Source organism: Cyprinus carpio, chromosome A2 (genome assembly GCF_018340385.1).
Source record: "Cyprinus carpio isolate SPL01 chromosome A2, ASM1834038v1, whole genome shotgun sequence".
NCBI classification, from domain to species: Eukaryota; Metazoa; Chordata; class Actinopteri; order Cypriniformes; family Cyprinidae; genus Cyprinus; species Cyprinus carpio.
The window spans coordinates 16,116,829-16,140,255 of NC_056573.1; the positions used below are offsets into that span (position 1 = coordinate 16,116,829).

General features: G+C 40.3%; 1 protein-coding gene across 12 annotated transcripts in view; it reads left to right on the forward strand.

Moving 5' to 3' along the window:
* Nucleotides 1–23,427, forward strand: part of LOC122134098 (E3 ubiquitin-protein ligase RNF220-like) — a 115,204-nt gene that overhangs the window by 74,833 nt on the left and 16,944 nt on the right. For 6 of the 12 annotated variants that reach the window (XM_042775700.1, XM_042775736.1, XM_042775705.1 and 3 more), the window contains exons 3-8: nt 10,666–10,795; nt 15,960–16,008; nt 18,777–18,872; nt 20,724–20,766; nt 21,785–21,889; nt 22,785–22,906. In XM_042775700.1, the coding sequence (XP_042631634.1) occupies nt 10,666–10,795; nt 15,960–16,008; nt 18,777–18,872; nt 20,724–20,766; nt 21,785–21,889; nt 22,785–22,906 (545 nt within the window). Of the gene's footprint in view, nt 1–10,665; nt 10,796–15,959; nt 16,009–18,776; nt 18,873–20,326; nt 20,572–20,723; nt 20,767–21,784; nt 21,890–22,784; nt 22,907–23,427 lie in introns of those variants that run through there. The other 6 variants (XM_042775717.1, XM_042775742.1, XM_042775729.1 and 3 more) reach the window with 4 other exon arrangements.

A 23,427-nucleotide genomic window follows, 5' to 3' on the forward strand; every position in this document is an offset into this window, starting at 1 on the left:
TAAAAAGGAATATGTCTCAGGCGCTCTGGGTCGAAGGAGGGGGAAAGAGGTTAACTGTTACATGCGCTAGCAAAATCTCCCCGGGAGCGCACGTGATGCATGCGAACAGTGAGCTCAGCGGCCAGACCGTTTGGCTTATGCGGCGGTACTTGATATGATTGACGGTGACGGCCCACAGCACTTTTTCTTGTAACTTTCAAATCATTAAGCCTTTAGTGTATCAGGTGGCTATTTTACGACTTTGCATGGAAAGGTTTTTTTTTTTTTTGTCTTAGCTCATACAAATTGCTGAAGCAGGATGTGTTGAGAATATTATTCATGTAGTCAGTCAGGGGGCAAGCAGACTAACTAGGACAGCTGGAAGCAGAAATACCTGACACAGTGTTCTAACCAGACATGACATGATAACCTGACAGAGTATTAAAGCCCATTCTCACTGACAGAGATTTCCAACAACAAAGCCGCCGGAAGTCATTCATTTTTTAAGTTGGCATGAAATGGAAATTCATTCTAACTATTTTCTAAATGCATCTTTTTGATCTTAGTGTGATAGCATTTTTTGAGCATTTCATTTTTAATCAATGTTTAATCAATGTCAAAACTCAATCTTCCCGTGAAACAACAGACGTCTCTATGGTGATGAATGCAGATTTCTCAAATTATTTAGTGTGCTTAAACCCCGTAGTTTTCTTACAATCTTCCATCTAATCAACAAATGATAGACAGAACCAAGTACCCACACTACATTTTTTGATAATCCGTTTTGATCTGCCACTACTTTCGTTACATTGCAACTTTAATGAAAGTTGCCTATTTGAGGTGACATGAGTGATGAAAAAACTTTATGTAAATGCATCTGATTGGCTATTTTGATGCTTTGTGAATTTTGGCTTTCATTGTAGTCATAAAAATCATTTGACAATTGACGTTATTAAACATGTCGGCCTCAGATGCTAATAGACATCCATATTCACCCATAATATGAGGTTATGCAGGAATGAAAGGGAGTTGATGTGGCAGATTTGTGTGCATGTGAGTTGTCTGTGTTTTTGCATCATACATTAAGTGTGCGTGTTTGTGTTTGTGTGTGTGTGTGTGTGTGTGTGTGTGTGTGTGTGTGTGTGTGTGTGTGTGTGTGTGTGTGTGTGTAAGCGATGACAGGCAGGGGTGTTAACGCAGGAAGAAGTGGGGGGCGGTCGGTTATGACAGTTCCTGAGAGGCTCTATTCAGATGGACCTGCAGCCCTACCGTCTAAATTCAATTAACTCCACGGCTGCTGTTTTGTCACCATTAGTGGTAATTAGTTAAAACATCAGAGTATAAACAGTAAATTGGCTCTGGTAATTAATTCCCCCTCACAAGCATATGAGAGCAGGAAGAGAGAGAGAACGTAAGAGGGGTACACTGACGGCAATGTACTGATGAAAAGAAACCTGTAGAGGTTATTGGTGGCTTTGTGCTATCAATTATGGTTAGGCATTATTTAGGAAACAGTGCTTGTGTGTACAAGCCCACTAATGGACAGGCATAAAGTAGGCAGCACATGGCATCAGTTACAAGCCTGAGCACTCAGCGCGCAATATATGCCATCTGGCCAAGCGCATCTCTTTTTTAAAAACCTTAGATGTGATCTTTGCTACTTTAGTCTTTGTTACTTTTTACACAAATCTAAACTTATTGAAATCCTTTTTTTTAAGTTTTTTTAATGTATTTACATTTGTTCAGACCACACAGCATACACACTTCCAATGCACATTGACATTGTTTTATAGCAACACTAGCATCAGCTTTAGCTTTCAATGCCATTTTTTGTACCACGAGTATAAGCTTTAGCATACAATGCACAGAGTTTTATAGTAGCATTTGCTTAACCATGTATTTGAAATGTTTTTTTTTATAACAGTATTAGCATCAGCTTTAGCATTCATTGTGTTTTGTGTGAGTTTTATAGCGACATTAGCTTTGGCATTAATGTTTACTAGATTATGATAATAGCACAAATACATTGTGAAGATGTTTATTTTATGGGTGTGTTTTCAGCCAGAAGAGTGTTTTCTAATCAGTAGTATCTGTAAGGAATATATAAGATTTCCTGTTGGATCTTAAATAGACATTTAGAAAATGTATTTAAGACTTGAATGATTTAAAAATTAATGTATAGCTTAAAAGTTTTCCAGATAAAGTACTCTTTGAAAGACGTCTTGGAGATGTACATGTGCTATCTGAGTATGCTGAGCACATAATGACTGCTAAAATGTCCCTTGACCTTTTGACCAAAACATTTTGGGCAGGTGCCTGGGTCGCCCTCATTCCGCTATGGGATACGAGAAGAACATTATGTATGTTAGCATTCTCACTGCAATTATAATTGGATGCTAGGCGTTTTGGTCATTGATGAATGACCCTCAGTGAAAAACTTTCGCCCACGTGTGAAAGGCCCAGCGGGGATGACGTCCTCAGGGACTCAACACTGCCCACTCAGCAAACATAGCCCACCTGTTCAGACAAACACATGATTTCATAGAGCTGCGCAAATCCATCCATATTTAAGCAGAGATGTGCCCTTCCCTGCCTCCTCTCAATCACAAAGCCAGAGTTGTAATGGTCCTTACCCCTTGGGAGGAGCAGGGGGTGCTGGGACTGAGGATTCTCGCCTTTTGTAAGGACTGTGGAGAGACAGAAAGAGAGGGAAAGAAAGAGAGGCAGGCAAGCTGGCAGATCTAACCCTGCAGTGTCACCCTCATTTCCTGGGTCAGCGCCTGGGTAATGGTCTATTAATTTGCTCCATTTTCCCCTGTGAGGCAAAACTCAATCTCCAGCCATTTCACTCTGCTGTGCCATCCACAAGGTGATTGATTGAATAAACAGCTGTCACTACTGTGAGCGCTCACACCCACCGACACAAGTCTTACCCTGAACACCATACACTCAAACCAAACACACACACACTTACCTCAATAAGATGCCTTCTCAACACTATTCCCTCAAAGTAAACCCACATGCTCTCCAGAGCAAGCTGCAGTCACTCTAAAATGTGTGCACACCATCTTACCCACAAATACACCACGGTTGTGCAGCATTCAGAAATAAATTGAGAATGCACATTCAAATTAAATTCCTGAATTTGAACTGAGGCAGAAAACATTTCAATTTAAATGCAAGGAAGTCTGTCAAGACAAATTTTGTATGTACGCTACACTAAGTGGTTGGTAAGATTTTATAAATGTTTTTTTGAAAGAAGTGCTTGCTAAGACTGTATTTATTTATTCAAAAATACAGTAAAAAAAGTGAAGTATTATTACAATTTAAAATAATGGTTTTCTATTTTAATATATTTTGAAATGTTATTTACTCCTCTGATCACAAAAGCTGAATTTTCTGCAGCCATTACTCTGGTCTTCAGATGAACAGTCACATGAATCTTCAGAAATCGTTCTAATATGCTTATATGGCGCTCAAGAATCATTTCTTCTCATTATTAATAATGTTGTAAACAGTTGTTCTGCTTAATATTTTTGTGGAAACTGATACATGCACAACCCTGTCATACATAGCCTAACAAAACAATTTCCCATCATGCCCTTTAAAAAGTCCTCAAAGTTGTTTGTGTGTTCAGATAATGAAGTCTCCTCCCTTCTGATGAGCATAGTTATGAATCTGGCCCTAATAACTGGCTTACATTTCCACAAGACTGCCAGCGCATCTCTGCACGTCCCACACATATGCTGATCATACTCATCAAACCGACATCATCTTTAGCCCAACACTCCTCCCCACTGAGAGAGAATGACAGAGTGATACCAACACCAAACCACTCCCCTCGTCCCACTCCTCTCTCAGGTGCTGATTGCATTTGCCTTTTTAAATGTGACACCCTGAGTATGTGTGTGTGTGTGTGATCGGTAGCGTGAGGAACTGCTGTTTAACAGCACAATGCATCACTGTCAGCGGTGATCGGCCTCCTGTGCGCTGTTAGCACAGATGCCAACACCAACGCTCATCAGGTCCCAAACTAAGGATGACCTCGTTCCATTTCATCAGACGTCCTCTCGAATGAAGCGTGATGCCTCATTCCCTTCTTCTCTCACCCCCTCCATTTTTTTTTTCACCTAACCCTGAGTAATCAGCCTAGGAACTGTCCAGCCTGCTTACGGTTTTCCTCTGCTCACTGGCAATAAAGTAAAAAAGCGCACACACACTTATGGATAGCCTGGGCTGGTCCCATTATCAGTCTAATTCCCCTCCTTTTGTGTATAAAGCACATATTTCCCATTATGGAGATGACTTGTAGCGGCTCACCTTGTTCTGATTTAGCGAGGAGGGGACAAAAAAAATGAAGGCTGACAGGCTTGCTGGATTTATTTGATTGCGCATACAAGGCAGTGTCATTTTCAAAGATGCAGAGTATAAAGAGAAGATGTGTGTGTGTGGCCTTAAGGCAAGGAGAAGAAAAGAGAAGCCTTGAAAGGGAGGGAAAAAAAGGCCTTGAATCAAATCAAATTCCTCTTATCGGGCATTATTTGACGACGTTATCAGACAGCGTAATGTGGTTACATTCGGTAAGAGGCTGAGAGATTTCACTGTTTACTGATGTTGGCATGCTTAAGGGCAAGAGGAGAGAGAATGAGGCAGGCGTAAACACTTGATGCATACTGGGAAAACCTGTTTAACGCAGTGCTGGTATGAAATGGAGAAAAAGGAATTTATCAGGGCGGATGAAAAGAGGACAGATTTTTGGGTGGTGGTGGGGACCTTGTGATGGTCATGGTCAAAGTGATCAATTTGTTTAATCAGTGAAAGCACTAAATCCAATGATCAGTAGTAAAACCAATACTTGAGCCCATCCCTTTGTGGTCTTACATTTCATATTTTTTGTGGTCTTTTTGTATTCAGATTTTATTGGCCTGCTGAAAAAATCTGTAGACCAGCTTAAAAAAAATAAATAAAAATCTGACAATACTGGTCCATTACTGGCACAAGCTGGACACTGCTGCAGGTACAGTTCTGGGTGACCTGCAAAACCAGTATAAAAGTGCCCAAAATGTAGCATATTATAGTTATCAGGAATGGTTTTGACCAATCAAAAGCTTAGCTGGTCACCTGTTAAACCTGCTTAGCTGGTGATTGGTCAACACCATTGCTGTTGAAATTGTAAAAAAAATGTAAACCATTGCTAGCTGAACCATCCTAGCTGGTCTAAGGCGTTCTGTTGGTCAAGCAGGTCGGTCAAAAAATGTTTTCCTCTAGATCAAAGAAGAATAACTTAAAAAGTAAACATTCATTTACTTTCATTCCCATTCAGTGCGGATTGTGCACCTGTGGGTGCAGTGATTGGCTTTACAAGACGCGATTGGTACTCTAGTGAATTTAGGCATTCTCAGGTGAGCCTGGCAGGTTGTGCGAAGAAAAGTCCTTTACCATCTCAGCATGGGCACACTGTAAGCAAAAAGAGATTTCATAAGGCACATGCTCTCTGCCTGTGCCCATTAGTGGCAGCTTTGTTCTCTCGCCAGTACCTTAAATGCTCTCTGTTTTGTTCACCAAGCATACTCACACACGTGGCACACACACCTACACTCAAAAACTTACTTTTAGCAAACCAGACAAAGACCATTAAACCCACTGAACGAGTGAATTTGCTGCAATTATGAGAGTAATGTTTAAAAGGTCAAGGTGGGACTTGCCCACACAGTGATGCGTGTGGTGTTACTACCATTAAAAATCTTTAAAAGATTCCTCCGTACGTTAAATGTCAATTTTCTATCTAACCGTTTCACAGTGTCTGCAGCGCTGGGTTTTATGGACACAGATATGTAAGCATGGAGGTTTTTTTCTGCATTTGGAAGCAGTTAAATAAATAGGCGCATGCTGTTTGAGTTATGCTGCGTGAGGCTAAATGAGAGGAGAGACAGACAGCTAACAGCCCCAGCCGGAGCTGCTGGTGGCGGGCTGCCAGCTACCAGGGGAGCTCGCATTTGAGGCGGCTTCTGTAGAGCTCTTTTTCTGTCTTTTTTTTTTACACAACAGCTTGTAAAACAACATACGAGGAGTGTCAGAGGCAGCTAGAGGGGAACGATACATCACCACACAGCTAGTGGCCAAGTTAGCTTGAATCTGCTTTCTCCAAGACAGCAAAGTTTGACACTATTAAGATATTAGCATGCGCTAACTCAGCCATCCAGTGTGTAATTGTGCCATCAGTGGGGTTAGCGAGAGGTTACCTTTGATGAAAGTGCTTTTAATAATTAGGGAACGTCTAACGCTGAGAGAGGCCGCTAGCTCTGGCCCTCATTAGCTGTGCTATCAGAATAGAGGTCTGGGTGAGTGTATGTACTGTAATAAAGGTGTGTTATGGATAAGAGAAGGGGAAAAGAGGGGATTTTTGAAGGCAGAGAGAGAGATAGCGAGATAGAACCATCCATCTTGGCAAATTAGAGAAGATCAGGCCAGCACTCAGTCAGAGCTGTCACAGACATCTCTCTCTTTCTCTTTCTCTCTCTCTCTCACAGCATGGCATTTAGGTGAGAAATCTCAGCACTAAAAAGTTCTGTCAGTCCTATTTCCTTGTTATTGCCCCTCTCTGCGCGCTGGTCTCGCCGGCCCTTCAGATTAAACGGAGTCCCCACCTTTCTCCACGCAGGGGTCCAGCGCAGGGGGGCATCCCACATTAATCATCTTTAACGCGCTGACAAGCAGCATGCGCCAAACCCCCTCCATGCCTCAGGATTTATCTCTCTGTCTTCTGCTAGCCATCACTTACTCCCTTAGAGAGAGAAAGATGGGGGAACAGAGAGATGGAGGAAAGAATAAGAAATGGACAAGAGGAATGGGACACTTTACAAACCACATGTGGTCTGGTGCATGGTGCTTTTTATTTTAGTAAAGAGAGATGACTATTGGGACACTGAATGAATGAAATGTGTATATTTTCTACCATTATTAAAATAATACTTATTTTCTTTTTAGTAAATATTTTCAAATATGTATTATTGTCAAATAATGTGTGTGTATATATATATATATATATATATATATATATATATATGTATATATAATATATATAGATAGATATATAGATAGATAGATAGATAGATAGATTGATAGAGCGATCGATCTTGTAAAGAAATATACAAAGTACAGCAAATAATGTAAAAAAATATTGGAAATGTACAAAAGTATAACAAATGATGAGTTTGTGAGGGTTTGTCCAGGGCTGGAGACCTGTGTTTGTGTCCCTCCTGCCCTCCCTGGGAAGACATGATTAATCACTGGCTGTCTCTATTAGTCAATCCTCTCTGGGGACGATGTGGACACCTACACCAAACTGCACGCACACATAGTGGGGCAGTCTATAAGAAAAACATTAGGCCTGCACACTAACACACACATAGATATATACAAAGCTTTGACACAGCCTCAGGTATTTGCAAACCCATGTCCACTCACAAACACACACCCTTTCACTAAAAAAGCATTCATCAGTCTGTGCTGACAGACAGATTATTTAGTGTGTTCTTTTTTGTGAATCCTCTCCATTAACATCAAAGCTGCCAAATGACCAGCTCTCTGTTTGTGAGTGAGTGTGTGTGTCTGTGTGTTTTCAGGGAGACAAGTGACAGGGAGGTGGTTCAGGTCCCAACAAGCGCTTGACCAAACCATCATGACTCCATTACTGAGCCCATTGATTGTGTACGGATGAATTAAAGAGCCAGTTTCAAGAGGCACACACTCATTTTCTCTTCACACATGGACAGAGGGGCACACATAGACACAATCACACGCATTGGTAACAGATCCCATCATGCACACATAACAGAGTCAGAGTAACACTCAGCCATCTGACATGTTAACAGACAAAAAAATAAATAAATAAATTGAAGTACTGTACACAAAAAAATACAGTACATGCATTGATAGCATCAAAATTTACATTATACATAGTATTTACAATTTACATAGAACATTTAAGGTTATACCTATTTACAACATGCAAACTAATAGAATAAACAGAGCTGTATGATAATGACTCTGTGTGAACAGTCATTCCTACACAACCTCTTATGTCAGGTTTTGTGATTTCATGTTGCAAATGGCCAATGGTAACAGAGAGACTGAAGATTTATCTGCTTTAGAATGGGTCTGGACCTCTTTTGTTTACTCTTGCAGACTGTGATTGCTTTGGCACGACTCAAATTATCTTGTCAGGGCAATAAAGCTGACCGCTGCTGAAGAGAGGAGGGGGGATGCGGCGATGATGGGAATGAATGATTTTTTTTTTTAACCAAAAATCAGCATTTTACCATGATATACATATACATATACTCAATCACAAACACACAGAAATAAAAAAATAATAATTTTCAGAGTTATTTGAAAAATATTTTACATTTTTAATATATTTTTAAATGTATAAATTTCTCTTTTATTTCATTATCTATTTACTGTATGTAGTATATTGTTATTTATATTACTAGTAGATCATAATATGCTGTATAATAAAAGTAATAATAATATGTAATATATACACACATATATCATGAAAGAAAGAAAGAAAGAAAGAAAGAAAGAAAGAAAGAAAGAAAGAAAGAAAGAAAGAAAGAAAGAAAGAAAGAAAGAAAGAAAGAAAGAAATAGGTGAGAGGAGATAAGACGAGAGAGCACGGAAAACAAATAAAGGGCCAGAAAATGAGAAATAGATGTGCAGGATGTTGCTGGACAGACTTGGAGGGAGGGTAGAGAGGGGCGAGCGAGAAAAGGGTGGTGAGAGAAACAGAGACACACAGAATTGTAATCGATTACCTATTTTTCAAAGTCACTTAAAGTGTCCAGAGTGTGGGGCCGTTAAGTAGTGCTGCTGGTGAATAGGGGATAGGTATGTGTAGGCACGCATGACTGGGGAGAGGAGAGGAGAGGGAGGAGGTGGAGAGATGTATGTGGGTGGGAGGGGGAGTTTTGGGGTTGCTAACACTGACCCATGCTAGCTCCTCACTGATGAATCTGTGCTCTTGCAGGAAATAGTTCTGACAGGCCAATATGTGAGCAGAGGATATGTGCCCCCGGAGGGACTTTGCCGCATGTATGCACATGTGTGTGTGACCGTTTACATGTGTTTGGGCGCATGTTTGTCTGCATGAGTGTGTGTGTGTGTAGACTGGACTGTTAGCGATCATCACCCTCTCAAACTGTGCACACATCATGTCAAGACAAACACAACAGTGCCCTCTGAAGTCAAGGACGGGTTCATACTGAGCCCAAGGCTTTATGTAGAGAGAAGAACCAGGATTACAGCCCCACTGCGTGTGTGTATGTGTGTGTTTATACATCTGTTTGCAACCTGCCCTGAAGTTACCTCATCATCTCGAGAAAAGATGCTCTGTTGTGCACACTGTTGTGTTTTTACATCTTTGTGTCTGTTAAATAAAACACATTAAATAAAATATAATCAGAGAACTGACAGTGTAAAATATTAGGACGTGATCACTAACTATAGTTTTTTAGAACCATTTATGTCATTTGAAGAAAGTGTACAAATCTTACTAGTAAATTGTTTAGTAGGTGCTAATCACAGATAATTTCCAAAGGCAGAATTTCCAGTTGTGTGATTTCCTCACTTCCTGTTTGTGTATATATTTGCACTTTGAGTTAAGTAAGCAGACTCACCATGTGTCTTGCAGCTGTAGTCTGTCGGTAACAGTGAGTTCATCCAGGATATCCTGTTTGAGGGAGTATGTATTGTCCCAAAGAGCTAAAAATAGTCGCTTTGATTGGCTAGTTCCAGATTTGAGAGATTGAGGGATATAAGAGTTAATTTGGAAGTGTTTTTTTACTCATTTACGGAGCTGCACATTAGATAATTCACATGTAAAAGATGTGTTAGTTACTCAGAGGCAGCCATGACACACTCACTCACCCACACGGATAGACTTTTGTAAAAATAAACACGGCCATGTGTTCAGATGTGAATGCACGTACACATACCTACTTGTTTATGACAAAATGCTGGATATACTATAAAAAGTGGATATACTATAAAAAGCCTCATGAGGATTCCAAAATCATCAGTGTTCATGTATTTGTAACTGTTGTGTCGCCTTATTGTTTAATTCACTGTGCATTTCACGTTAACTGAGAATAATTGTACTTTATATTACAGTGTCTGATGAAATGTTGTCCACTGGTGAGTTGATGCAGTAAGTGTACAGTATATGAAGTGTGTGTGTGAGATACAGCTGAAGTGTCACAAGCTCAGTGGCGTAACTGTCTGTGTGGAGCTGTGGATCTAGTTTAATGAGGGAACAGGAGACAGGTGGCCGAGGATGACGGATTCTCCTTCGGCAGAAATCTGAGCTACTTAATCCACACAGTCCAGAGAGAGGAAAAAACTCTGAGCACTCATCTGACCCATGCTCATTTCGAAATTTACTGTAGAAAAACTGGGACAACACTTCTGTGTTCTATGGTGTTCTTACAGGATCTCCCCAAAGCAAAAAATGTAATCTTCTTTTAAATTATGTTTTGGGGATTTTGTCTCTTTTTAATAGCTCTGGCTCTGACCAACAATGCAAACTATGGAAATTTTAAGTCATGTCTACAAATTTCCCAAACTCTTTCATAATAGTGAATAAACCTCATCTTCTCTTGTTCTATCTTTCTGTTTTTCTCTCAGGTAAGAAGAAGGTGTCACTCTATGACAGTCAGGCTCCCATCTGCCCCATCTGTCAGGTGCTGCTGCGTCCAGGAGAACTTCAGGAGCACATGGAACAGGAGATGGAGAGGCTCACCCACATGCACATCAGGTAGACTCACACATCTATACCTGCCATCTTCTGACAGCTCCATCAGTTCTTGTCAATGTTTTCCAAACAAATGAAGCACATTGGCTGCTCTCCCTCACATAAGTGTTTGGTCTAAAAATCAGCAGTGAAGACACCTGCTACTGGTGTAATGCTCCAGTGATAACAAAGACAAGCAGCAGAACAGGTGCTTTTCCTCCCTATCATCCATCAGCCCACATGCGCTTAGGCCTTTCATGTGACCAGGGTAAGCATGGCTGGATGATCACAGAGATCCAGCAAAGTATTTGTCATTCATCCACTGCCTGAGGCTTTCAGACTGGTACATCAACTTGACCCGGTTAAATCGCTGTGTTCTCATACAGCCTACACCCAAACCAGGCAGGAAGTTTCATCCTGTGAGCTTGAAGGAACATTAGCCATAACAAGAAACAATGTCGTTTGAATCTATGGGTCACAGACATTTCATAGACCTCAAGTTGCGCATTGTTCTGCATATCCCCCTTTTTGTTTTCATAGATTATGCTACTGGGCTTCAAACGGGGACACAGGGAGAAAGAGAGAGGGAGATATTAATTCTCAGCAGGATGTCTTTCCAGCATGAGTGTTATCCATCACACGGTGGTGAGGAGTTATGTTTTAATAATTAATAAAGGGCAGTGGGCCGCCCTCCCCTGCGGGAAGCGGCTGTGGACACTGACATGGCTCTGGGCCTCTGTTGCCCCTACCTGTTTGATAGTGGTGGTTATTTAAGGAAATTGCATCATTGCTCCAGGCCTGTCAGGATTGGATGCCCCTCGGTATTACAGGCCAATGATTTAGCCTTTCCTGCGCTCCTTTTAACCCCTGCTTATAGTCGAGAGAGTTATTTTCCCAGGCTATAGGCAGTCCAATTGCTTAATACTGATTTAGGATATAGAGAAAGAGAGAAATGGACTGAAAGAGAAATAAGGCTGCTTGCAATTGAATGTAGAGAATTAAATGCCTTTAAGTGAGTAAAATGGGAATGCTACCTCACTGGATTCATAATGTTAGCCATAATAACAAGACTGAAGTAGTTTCTCTTTCCATTCTGCACAGAATTTTCATTTTTGATGTCTATATTGAGCATAATTTTGGACCAATTAGATTTCACTGTGGGTGGGGATACCCAAAATAAATAAATAAATAAATAAATAAAAACAAGTGATCAAAAAAAATTTATCACTCACTTTATCACTCACTTTATCATCTGGTTAAAACATGCCGTTAGTCATCATGCAAATTTTGTAATTGTTTAGTAGTATTGCAACAGTTACTTATATCTTTCCTGTAAATCTGCAGTAAAATTTAAAATGATCCCATTTTAGTTAATCTACATCAGCATTTGCATCCACAATACTGAACTAGATTTAGGCAATACTGAAGTACACAGAGCATTGCTTCATCGATTCTAACGCTATCAGTGTGAAACTCTGGGCTCCCGTCTTCCTTCCCTGTATACTTCCTCCCAGGCGGGGCTCTGCTCAACACACACTAGCACACACAGATCATTGGAAGTGACATGGCGAATTTGTGGCAATTTGTAGTAAATCTCCCTTTAATGATAGCGTTTCATTCTGCACCAAATGAGACTTGAGTGCATGTAAAATGGGGAAAGCTATTTAAGATGTAGCATTAGGCAGATGTCTGAGTGGAAGTGGGTGAGTGTGTGTGAGATTGGAACCCGCTGCCGCACTCCCCTCTCTCTCCCTCCCCTGTGGCCGCATCGCCATGTCCCCTCCCCTGACTCGTCCTCCACTCTTCATGTATGGAAATGGAAATCCATCATGCCCTTTACCCATCTGCCTGCTCTGAGGGCCACAGCAATCTACATATTCCCCCACCCTTTCCCAGCCTCTCCACGTAATCAATTTGCCTCCAGCAGAGCGAGGGAGATCCGGGTGGCAAACGACACGAAAAGCAATCTTTATCTCCAGCTTACAACCCCCCAACTGTCGACTGGCATTTATTCAATTTCCACCAGCTCCCTCACTCTCGCTCTCTCACCCTCTTAAACAGTCTAGCTGAATTTGGCTGCGAGAGGGGAAAGGGAAAGCTTGGTTTGTCCGGAGTGTGGAGTTTGTGGGATTTTGAAGTCAGTCGCACATGGTGAATCGTTTTAAACTGAGAATTTCAAAAAGATGAAAACAGTTTGATTGGTGAAGGTTTAGAGTTCATGCTGTATGAATCTATATACATACTGTATATAAGGGAGATATTAATACTGTGTCCCAAGTCTCATCATCTTGTTGCCTTTTCCATCAAAAATTCTCTTGAGGGAGAAAAATTCTCTTTCATTGTTTATTTAATTGTTACTTTAGAGCAGGAGGTTCAAAGGAGGTTTTTTTTTTTTTAATATGAGAAGAAAGTTTAAGAAAGTTAATAATATGCTTTCAGTTCCTTTGGACCAGTATTTATTGTGAAAATTAGTATAAAAATATGTTTTAATTGTGATTAATGATTTTAAATTACTATTAATTATTATTAATATTATGCTATTTTTCATATAATATTTTAATAATTCCTTTTGAATTTAGTGCAATGACAAGATAAATGCCAATTATTTAATTTTTAATATCACACTTTTCACACAATTCCCTCTTCATATTTTTTGGGTCCTTGGCATCAAAACATTTTAAACCCTCTGCTTATTGAGTAACATCTTAAATTCGTTTTTGCCTCCTCTGATTAAACAGTATCTTGCCTAAAGATCACATGCACAGTGCTTACATGCTTCCATTTAAAATGGCAATCTTTTTACTGCAATAAGTAGTCATGATTTATGCGTTATTGTCTGCACACTAGTCCTAATTTAACTTGTTCTCCGTACACATAACATTACATAATGTCCCTCAGGTCCTATAGTTCAGTTCCTGTGTGGCATCTCTAAACAAGTGAAGAGTGTTTTTCTGTCATTGGCCTTGCCTGCTTGTCCCACCACTGGGAACAGAGCATTTTGAGATACTAGGGCAGGGGTGGCCAACCCTGCTCCTGGCGATCGACTGTCCTAAAAAGTTCAGCTCCAACCCTAATCAAACACACCTGAAGCAACTAATTAAGGTCTTCAGGCTCACTTAAAAATTAAAGGCAGGTGTGTTTGATTAGGGTTGAAGCTAAACAATGCAGGACAGTCGATCGCCAGGAGCAGGGTTGGGCACCCCTGTTTTAATTTTAGTCGGACCACTGGGAACAGAGCATTTTGAGATACTAGGGTGTCCAATGAGTGCGTGTTGTTTTTTTGTTTTTTGTTTTTTTTGACATGAGGTGATGTGTGAGGTCACAGAGATTTGCCGTGCCACACCGGGAGGATTTATGAAGCCTAGGAGTCTGTTTATTATCTCGCAAACAGCACGCTGCCACCGATGGGGCAATTTATCCCCTCTCCAGGCCTGGTTCCTGATTTGTGTTGTCTCTTTCTTCTCCTCTGTCTCATCTTTTCTCTCTGTCCCCTTCTCTTTCTTTCCTCCCCTTGCTGTCAGATCAATCATGCTGACTACAAAAAAGGCGGGTTTGAGGCTTATTACCTGAGTGTAAGGGCGGGGCAATGCTACAAACCCCGCCTCCACCTGTCATTCATTACATTTGAGCCTTTTTAGCCAGTCCATATACTGTATTTTAACTTCATCTGTCACAGCAGGAACTAAATGAACACAAAGAGGATCCGTGTTCTCTTTTGCACTTCTCTCTGTTTCATTCGTCCAGTGACACGTGTGCCTGCAGGATCAGACTTTCAGATTAGGGTGCAGGCTAATTCAATTTCAGTTCAACCGTCCAGAGTGTGAATGCATGATTTAAAATGAACATGACAAGGGTGATGTTACCCCTGTCATTGTTTCTCAGATCGTCATCATGCTGCTTCATAAACAGCAGTGGCCCATCTATGGGGCTCTAAACAAGAGATTCAGCTAGAGTGACAGACACGGAAACAGACAGACAGCTGAAAAAGCAAGAGACAAAAAAAGCAATGGAAAGAGAGATGGCAGGAAAGATATTAATGTTTCAGAGAGGAATCTGATTTGATATGTCTTTCCCTATTGTCGGCGGATGCTTTAGCCGCCCCGTTTAATAATTCCTGCCTTCCAATCAGTCATCCTCAATCTACAATGTCCACAAGGCAGAGATTCAATGTACAATCCACCTGCCAGACTCAAGAAGGAGTTGCCCCCCCCCACCCTTTTTTTCTCTCTCTGCCATTCTCTGCCTCTTTAATACAATGTTTACAAGCCAGTGCATTGTCCTCAACATATTTCAAAGTCCTAAGTGCCCAAGGCGTTTCACTGACAAATCAAATAACCGCAAAATCATTTATTTCGTTCTGCCTTAGTCTAACTGCAGGAGGGTTGCAGTGGTGGGGGATCAGGTCGTGATGGAAGCATCCATGAGAATGATTACTTCAATAAAAAAATTATAACCCAAATCTGCTTAGCAGTCGTACTTTTGGACAGTAATTGTTTCAAATACAGCATGACCCAGGGCTGCCTGGATTGAGTGGCATAGAGGATGGGTTTAAAACTGCTCTCGACCCCCCCCCACCCCCCCAAGAGGATGGGTTTGAAACTGCATATCGACCCCAGTGTGATTTGTGTGGCTTTGTTCTCTTTTGTCTTGGCTGTCCTCTTGAAGGCCCACTCGGGTCCTAAGTGAAGCCAACAAGGGAACTCTCAATATGACTGAGCTAAAGTGAGTGTTGATGGAGGAGACGTGTGTAGTCCAGCTCCTTAGGGGACAGAAGTTGCATCTCTCCGAAGTGACAGATTGCAGCTTCTGTTCAGTCAAAAGGTGATGGGTTTTTAGCCAGTGCTGTGACACATGATCAAAATAGATCAGCCATCATGGCAACAAGTTGCTCCTGCACATCACATTCCATCGAAATTAACATCAGTGCACATCAGCTGTGAAATTGTCCTTTTGAATGGCCATTTTGAGTCTGTATCAGTCTCATCGATTACACGCAGGGCTGTAACCAGCTAGACACTGAGACATCGACCTTGATAATCAGAAGAGCGGTCAGTATATCTGTTTTTTATGGCAAATTCCTCAATTTACATTTGGTTTCCTCAATTTTTATTATATGGCATTGGTTATAGCTATATGAAGAATTTTACTGGTTATAGCCATCTCTCACAATATCTTTTTTTCCCTACAGCAAGAACCCATCACATAAGGACATCAATGCAGCTCCAGGCACACCAAAGGTAAGATGTCCACCATCATTATGTTCACTGATAGGCTCAGCCTCAATTAATGGCAATTAGTGCTCTATTCATAGACAAAGATGTAAAAAGAGCCTTGTGTCACTATAAGAGAGAGTGGTCACAAACATCTGGCTTTATTTCCTACAGTAATTTATTTAGAGCTTTCAGTGTTTCCTGACTGCTTATTCAAAAGACCTGAACATGGAAAATGATACGCGTGTTTTTCAGTGTCATTGTCTTAAAAGGAGGAAGAGGCCAAGTGTACTTATATCTCAATTAAATGTGCAACCACAGAGAGTTTTGATGTGCTACAAACAACTGTGTTTAATTCCAAGCATGGAGATTAAAGGTATAGTTCAGCCAAAATGATAACTCTGTCATTATTTGCTCACCCTTATTTTGTTCCAAACCAAAAGAAAATATTTTGTACAGTTCATCGAATGGACAAAAACAGTTGAAACATTATTCAAAATATCCATAAAAGAAAGAAAGTTATACCCGTGAGGGTGAGTAAATGATGACAGAATTGTCATTTTTGGATGAACTTATCCCTTTGAGCTATGATTTTGAAGGATAACAAATTACAGGCTGATGTGACATTGTCAATGGAGAGTATTGCGACACATCAGGCATTTATCTTTCAGTTTATGGATTTTATGATGCCATGAACCTTTACAAATGCCAGAAATACCAACCTCACATTCACTAAAGACATTCTCCTGATGCCTGAGATATATATTTTTACTTGAACTCAGAATAAATGCGTATTTCTTGGTGAAGAAATGAACAATAATGGTGATAATAATAAATCATCCTCATATGATTGTCCCTTATCCAGAGGGCAAACCCTTTGGTTCTGACCCGCAGTTGGAGAGAAACTGTGAATATGGAAAAGCATGAGAGCCAGAAGACACAGGAGCAGGTTAGAGAACAGGCCGTGTGAGGCGTGACTGAGCATTCTATAGCACACACTTAGTATTCCGTAGGAGTGTGTGGAAAATGAAGAGGCTAGCTAGGATGGTGGAGGGGGTCCATGATTCTCCTTTAAAAGATCGCAAGCAGCAGATCAGGCCCAGCTCGCTAGTTCTAAAGGGGATTAACCCTGGGCCGAGTTGGCCCGTCTTTACCACTCTCTCAAGCCGCCATTGCCATAGCGACTCCATGCCAATCTAATCCAACAGGGCGAAGGCCAACAGTGGTAGGCGGCACAGTTAACATGCTAACATCTGCAGCACTGCTACTGCTTGTGCTACACCTTAGTGTGCAACTTATACAATGATTTAATGACTAAAGGATTAAATGTTAATATAAAGGTAATTTTCAATGCAAAATCTGTTGCACTGTAATCAAAGCTATTAAACATATTTTTTTTTAGAAAAAAGAAAGTCGTGACATTTGCCAAGTATTGTAACCAATTCTCGGAATTGGTGCTCTGCATTTAACCCATCCAAGTGGGTCCATAAGATTTTTTTTTTAAAAGAAATTATTTTTTTTATTCAGCAAGAATGGATTAAATTTATCAAAAGTGACAGTAAATGCCTTTGTAATGTTACAAAAAATATTTTTTAACTTTCTATCCATCAAATAATCCTGATAAAATGTATCGTTTTCAAAAACTGTTTTCAATGTTGATAATAAGAAGAAATTATTAAGATTATTAGGAAAATATTAGGATCATTTATAAGGATCATATGGCACTAAAGACTGGAATGGCTGCTGAAAATTCAGCTTTGTCATCACAGGAATAAAATAGAATTAGTTATTAAAAATAAATTATTTTAATAATATTTCACAACATTACTCTTTAGCTGTATTTTTGATCAATTAAATGCAAACTTGTTGAGCGTAAGACATTAAATAATCTTACTGATCCCAAACATTTGAACAGCAGTGTATAGCCTTTATCATTATATTACATTATTTTAATAATTTTTACATTATATCATTCAAGTCAGATTACCTGGTACTAAACTTGCTGTTTCTGTGTTATTTTGAGTGTATTATCAGTTCTCATTGGACAATGAAACAATCAAACATCACACACTAGATACAGTAGACTAGTGTAAACACTTAGTGCTCACACTCATTCTCTGGCACATACCGTATTCCCTGAGCTCCAAAGGTTTTGAGATCACAAATAAATTGTTTCCTGACCTTGCGATTCAAAAGCATAAGGAGCCATGCATAATGTCTAATTTACTGTCCCAGTAGAGAGAGGCTGCCATTTTTCACATATTAATATTAGATTACAGTTGTCAGCCGCTAAAGCAGCAACCCCTCCTCTCACTCTGATTAATCAGAGCACATTGTAAAAACAAATATTTTATAGCCACCTCATAAAAGCTGGACGGAGATCAAGACTCTCGGGAAAGTAAGCAGTATTTCCCCTTCCCCCGTTCCCCCGTCATTTCAGAAATTATGTCAATTAGACTTTCAGAAGGACAGGCCTGTTACATCTCCAGGCACACGGCGGTACGTTTATAGGCGATCAAAGTGTCCTGTCATGCCGTCTGGTGTCCTGCTTTCTGTCTGTTCCTCTATCGAAGTCTCCATTACTCTAAACACTGTTGTCCTGTCAACACACATAGTTCAAAGCTGAAATGGCAGTTAATGGTTATCTGTCAACAATCAGTCATATTGTTTCAACACACCGGTTTTGGAGTTCTTGTGTTTTTTTTTAAACTGACTACATCATCAGTTCTGTGGATGACACGTTTGTCTGGATGGCTGCTTACCTCTTTCTTTCATTTTTCTCTCTCTCTCGATAGTCTCTCCTGTTGTCAGTGCACATCAAACGTGAGGGCGAGTCTCCAGTTGTGTCCCCGCTCTCCTCTGATGAAGCTCACCATTCTGACAGATACCAGGTGAGACGGGAAGCCTCAGACAGAGAGTGTCTGTCACAGGTGCAGAGTGACAGACTGTGCAGTTCTGACACTCTGAGCACAACTGCACACACAGACCGAACCTCTCCACTCTGATGCAGCCCTTCATTTCACTGGGTTTTAGCTTGTTGAGAGTGTCTCAATATGTGGGAGTTTCAAATTGAAGTGAAATCCGTGCACATTGTCAAAGTTGGTGGTTTACCTGAGATGTAATGGAACTGGATTTCTGTCAATAGAAAGTAATGACTTAGAAATAATTATTTAAAAAATTTAGCTTGGTAACACCTCCACAATATCCTCCATCTTATCCCAGACTGGATCTGACTGCCGGACGTATTAATACAGGCTGAAATCTGTTCTGCTAATCTCCAGCCCCAGGTTTACTCAGGCTGTAATGTGTGTTCTGCTCTGATATGTAATCATCCATAGTTTAACCCTGGGCTAATCTACACCGCCCCCGAGCCCCGGATATCATCTCTGTGCTCCAGTGTCCTTGACATGTTTGTTTTCTTCCTGCTTTCCCCTGGAGCTGTGGGTTTGTGGGTCATTTTGCCCGGCATCTCTAGCTGTCCCCTCAACCCAAGAAGTGGGAGAATTTTTCAATTGAAGCAATATCCGGAAAGAGTCTTTGCACATTAGCTATAAGAAGGCTCTCAAGAGGATTTTTTGTAGATTTACTCGTTAATGAAGCTGCTCAAATGCTTATGCCTTTTTCCTAAAATTCATGATCATCTTTTTTTTTTGTAACGCAATCTGTCTGGTGTGGACACATCAGGCCCATGATATAGTGTTTCTTCATAAAATAGACTGACTTATAACAGCAGTGGCTCAAGAGTTTCTGAAGGGCTTTCTGCCTGTAGACATTATACATGAACCATGTTAGAGCAGTTTGAACCTATATATATATATATATATATATATATATATATATATATATATATATATATATATATATATATATATATATAAACTTGAATTATTTTGATAGGTGTGTATATTTCCCATTTTTAATGAAAATACAATTTTTCATCATATTAATGAGGTAACAGTTAAAAATATATTCGTGGGGTGTATGTTTCTTTTGCTTTTTTTGTAACAAAATATATTGGAAGGAATAGTCTAAACACATAAGTCTTCATATTTTATATTTAGAAATACAATGCTCATAAAAGCAAAAAAATGACTCAATTAATCTCACTTGCATGTATTTTATATCTAAAAAAAAAACATTTCTTTTTTATTATGAACAGTTCATTGTATTAAAAAAAACAATAAAGAAAAAAAATTATTGAACAAAGCACAGTTTTTAAACCAGAATAGTTTATAGAGACCTCTTAAAACCCCGTTTTAAACAAAAACAGCACAGATCATATTAGGCGTCGTTTACAAACTGCTGCGCCCCAGTGGCGAAAGACGGAACTGCATCAGTTGCAACTTTTGACTCTGACGTCACGGTCACATGACCGGTAGCAATATGGCGGTGATAGCTCGCTGAAACGAACTGCTGTAGTCAGCCTAACATTTTCAATCCTTATTCATCCGTCGTAAATTGATTATTGAGTCTCATATCGGCGTTTTGGAGGAGAGTTATCCGGGCTTCATGCTTTTGTAAACCAAATGAGTTTGGAGGGTTGTGGCGTTTGCAATGGAAGAGGAGTTGCAGAGCAATGGCCAGAGAGAAGTAGGTTTTGTTTACATTCAGACATCAGGGAACTGCTGCAGAATCCAGCGCAATCTAGTGATACGCGCGTCATTAAAGTCATTATATATAAATGAGAAATAAACTCCAATGACTGACAGATTTTTCTTTGTTCTTTTTTCCCCCACATGCAGACATTTTTACGAGTTCGAGCTAACAGGCAAACACGATTGAATGGTATGTATATTTTCTCCCTGCAACAAGGAAAAGGGATGTATTATGATTGATTATCTGGTGACATATGGCTTATAAAAACGTAATTGACATCCATTTAATAGTGTAATACTTTATATCATCAGTACAAAGTGCAGTTAATATATGGAGAGCTGTCCTTTACCTAACAGGCTCCTATCTGTAATGTTTATCAAAATATTAACAATTATTAATATTATTTGATAACATTATATCAATATAAATTTGCAATATTTAGTCAATAATAAGTAGTAATATTTAAATAAATTGGATTTTAACAGTACATCATTTTCTAGTGTCTGTTTACATGCAGTAGTATTTGATGAAAATAATGGCCTTGTTAGTTTATTTTAATACATACTCATGCCTGACAAAGTTAGCTAGTTATAAACACCTGACAAAAATGTCTGCTAAAAATTGGATTGTGGTAAGATCGTTTATAATCTTTACCTGATAAAATAATACAGTTTAAGGCATTTGTGTGCCATTCTGCTCAGTGAGCATTACTTGAAGACATGCTCTGAAGACTCGTCTTGCTGGTATATATTGACAGCGAGTCTAGTCATTGTGTATGCTTATCTGAACCCCAACCCATAGTCATTAGTCTGTGGGTGTGATGGAGCTGCCGCACCTGTGGGGAGGGTTGGTGTGAGCTGGGAGCTCACTGACCCGAGGACAGTTGTTATTCTGGGTGTTGGTGTCGGTCTGGCATGAATAAGGAGCTCCTCGCCTTTCAGGGTGCATCAGCCAAATGCTCATCAGCACTGGTGTCTGCATTGTGGCCTTGCCAGAAGCTTGACATCCATGTCAACCACAGCACCCTTGCCACGTATTAGGTGATTTCTACAAGCCTAAGCTGTCATATATTAAATAACATGGCTGTTTATTATAGATAGTATAGCTTGTAGTCAATTGTGGCCAGCTGTTTTTGCACTTCCCTTGACTGTAGCGCCTGCCCAAGCAGAGAATCTCCTTAACCCTTGGTTTTTTCATGTGTCAACAGTCGATGACCTCTGCTGGTGCAGGCGCAACGCCAAGGAAAGTTTCAAAAGTCCCCCAATCCCAGTGCCCAGAGGAGTGCCCCTAGCCCCTTGCTGCCTGCGGCATGGTAAGACCCCCTCCCCCCTTTATCGCAGCCGCAGGCACTGTAAGGGTAAATGGGGCTGTCTTTGTTTAAACCCGAGGCCGTATTAAAGTATATCACCTCTCATCTGAGACGCTGTGATTTCAGAGTGAGGAAAAACTCCTGCTGTGCCTAATTAATCTGCCTTTCTTCGTGCTATTTAATGATGCCCATCTCCCCCACATTACTGTCAACGTGGCCAGTGCTTCTCTCTCTTCTCCCTCTCCTGGAGGTAATGGCAGAAGCTCCTGCCTCTCCTCCTCCAGTCCCCCTCGGCCCCATTCGCAATCACAGCCAGCTAAAAATTAATGTCCCCACACGCCATTTGCAGTTAAGAAAAAGCGACAGAGACTTACGGCGCAATAGGCGCTGTTCTGCTGTGTTAAATTTCTAATTATGTGCTCGGTGAGGGGAGGGGGAAGAGCAAGACACCCCGAGAGATCAGAGCTCTGGCCGTTTTTCGTGCCTGTCCCTGATGTATCAAAGAGGAATTGGTGTTTGGGTGCAAAGGTCTAATGGACAGAATTCACCTCTGAGCCCTATCACATCACTGTCGTGTTTTGCAACTCATCTTTCTTGCCTGAATGATCTTTTCTGTTTGACTCTGTGTGTGTCCTGTGATGTCCTTGGTCGGGCATATTAGCTGTTGATCTTCCCAAGTTTTAATGTAAATAAATCAATAAATGTAATAATTAAAATTAATAGATATCTAGTCATTTTAATTAAACATATATATTAATTACATATTTAATGTAATATATAATTGAATTAAATATGTATTATTTTAACCCGCCCCTTTGTGTATTTTTATTTTAATCATTACCTATTCCACAGCTCATTGATTTATCATGTTGTATCTCTCTTTTTTTTTGTGCTTCAGCCCGGATTGGGAAGATGAAGCGCCGGAAGCCTGAAGATGGACAGGTATGTCCACTGTGCAGTGCCCCGCTGACAGGAACGGAGGAGGAAATGAGTAGGCATGTGGAACAGTGTCTGTTCAAGGTAGCTTCATAAACCCAGAGATCTGGGCCTCCAACCTCCTCTAGAAGCTTTGGCCTTTCTGCCCTCACCTTTCCCTGGACATCATTCATCTGACAAAAGACACACACATAAATGTTTTTGGGAATTAGTTCTTTATGATTACACCTATGTTGTATTCCTACATGGGTGTCCAGGGAATAGTTGAAGGATTAGCTCTTTTCTGAAGTGTTCTTCCTCCTCCTTCACTTAGATTTATTTGGCAGTTTCGGCGTCCTGAACCTACTTGATAGATATTCTACTATATTGTTATTAAACACTGAGCTTCTAGAAAGGCTCAATGGAAACTGTTTTGTCACGCAGTCTGACTGGCTTCCCTCTTTAACCATTTTAGTGGTTCAGGATGCAGCACTTGCCCTTTGTATTATATAGCAGGTTCCTCTTGACCCATCTAATCCAGTAGTTCTTATAATACTAATGCACTCTTGGTGGTTGGATTTGGGTGTTCTGTTGCATGTGGTTTAATAGCTCCTAAAATTAGACAT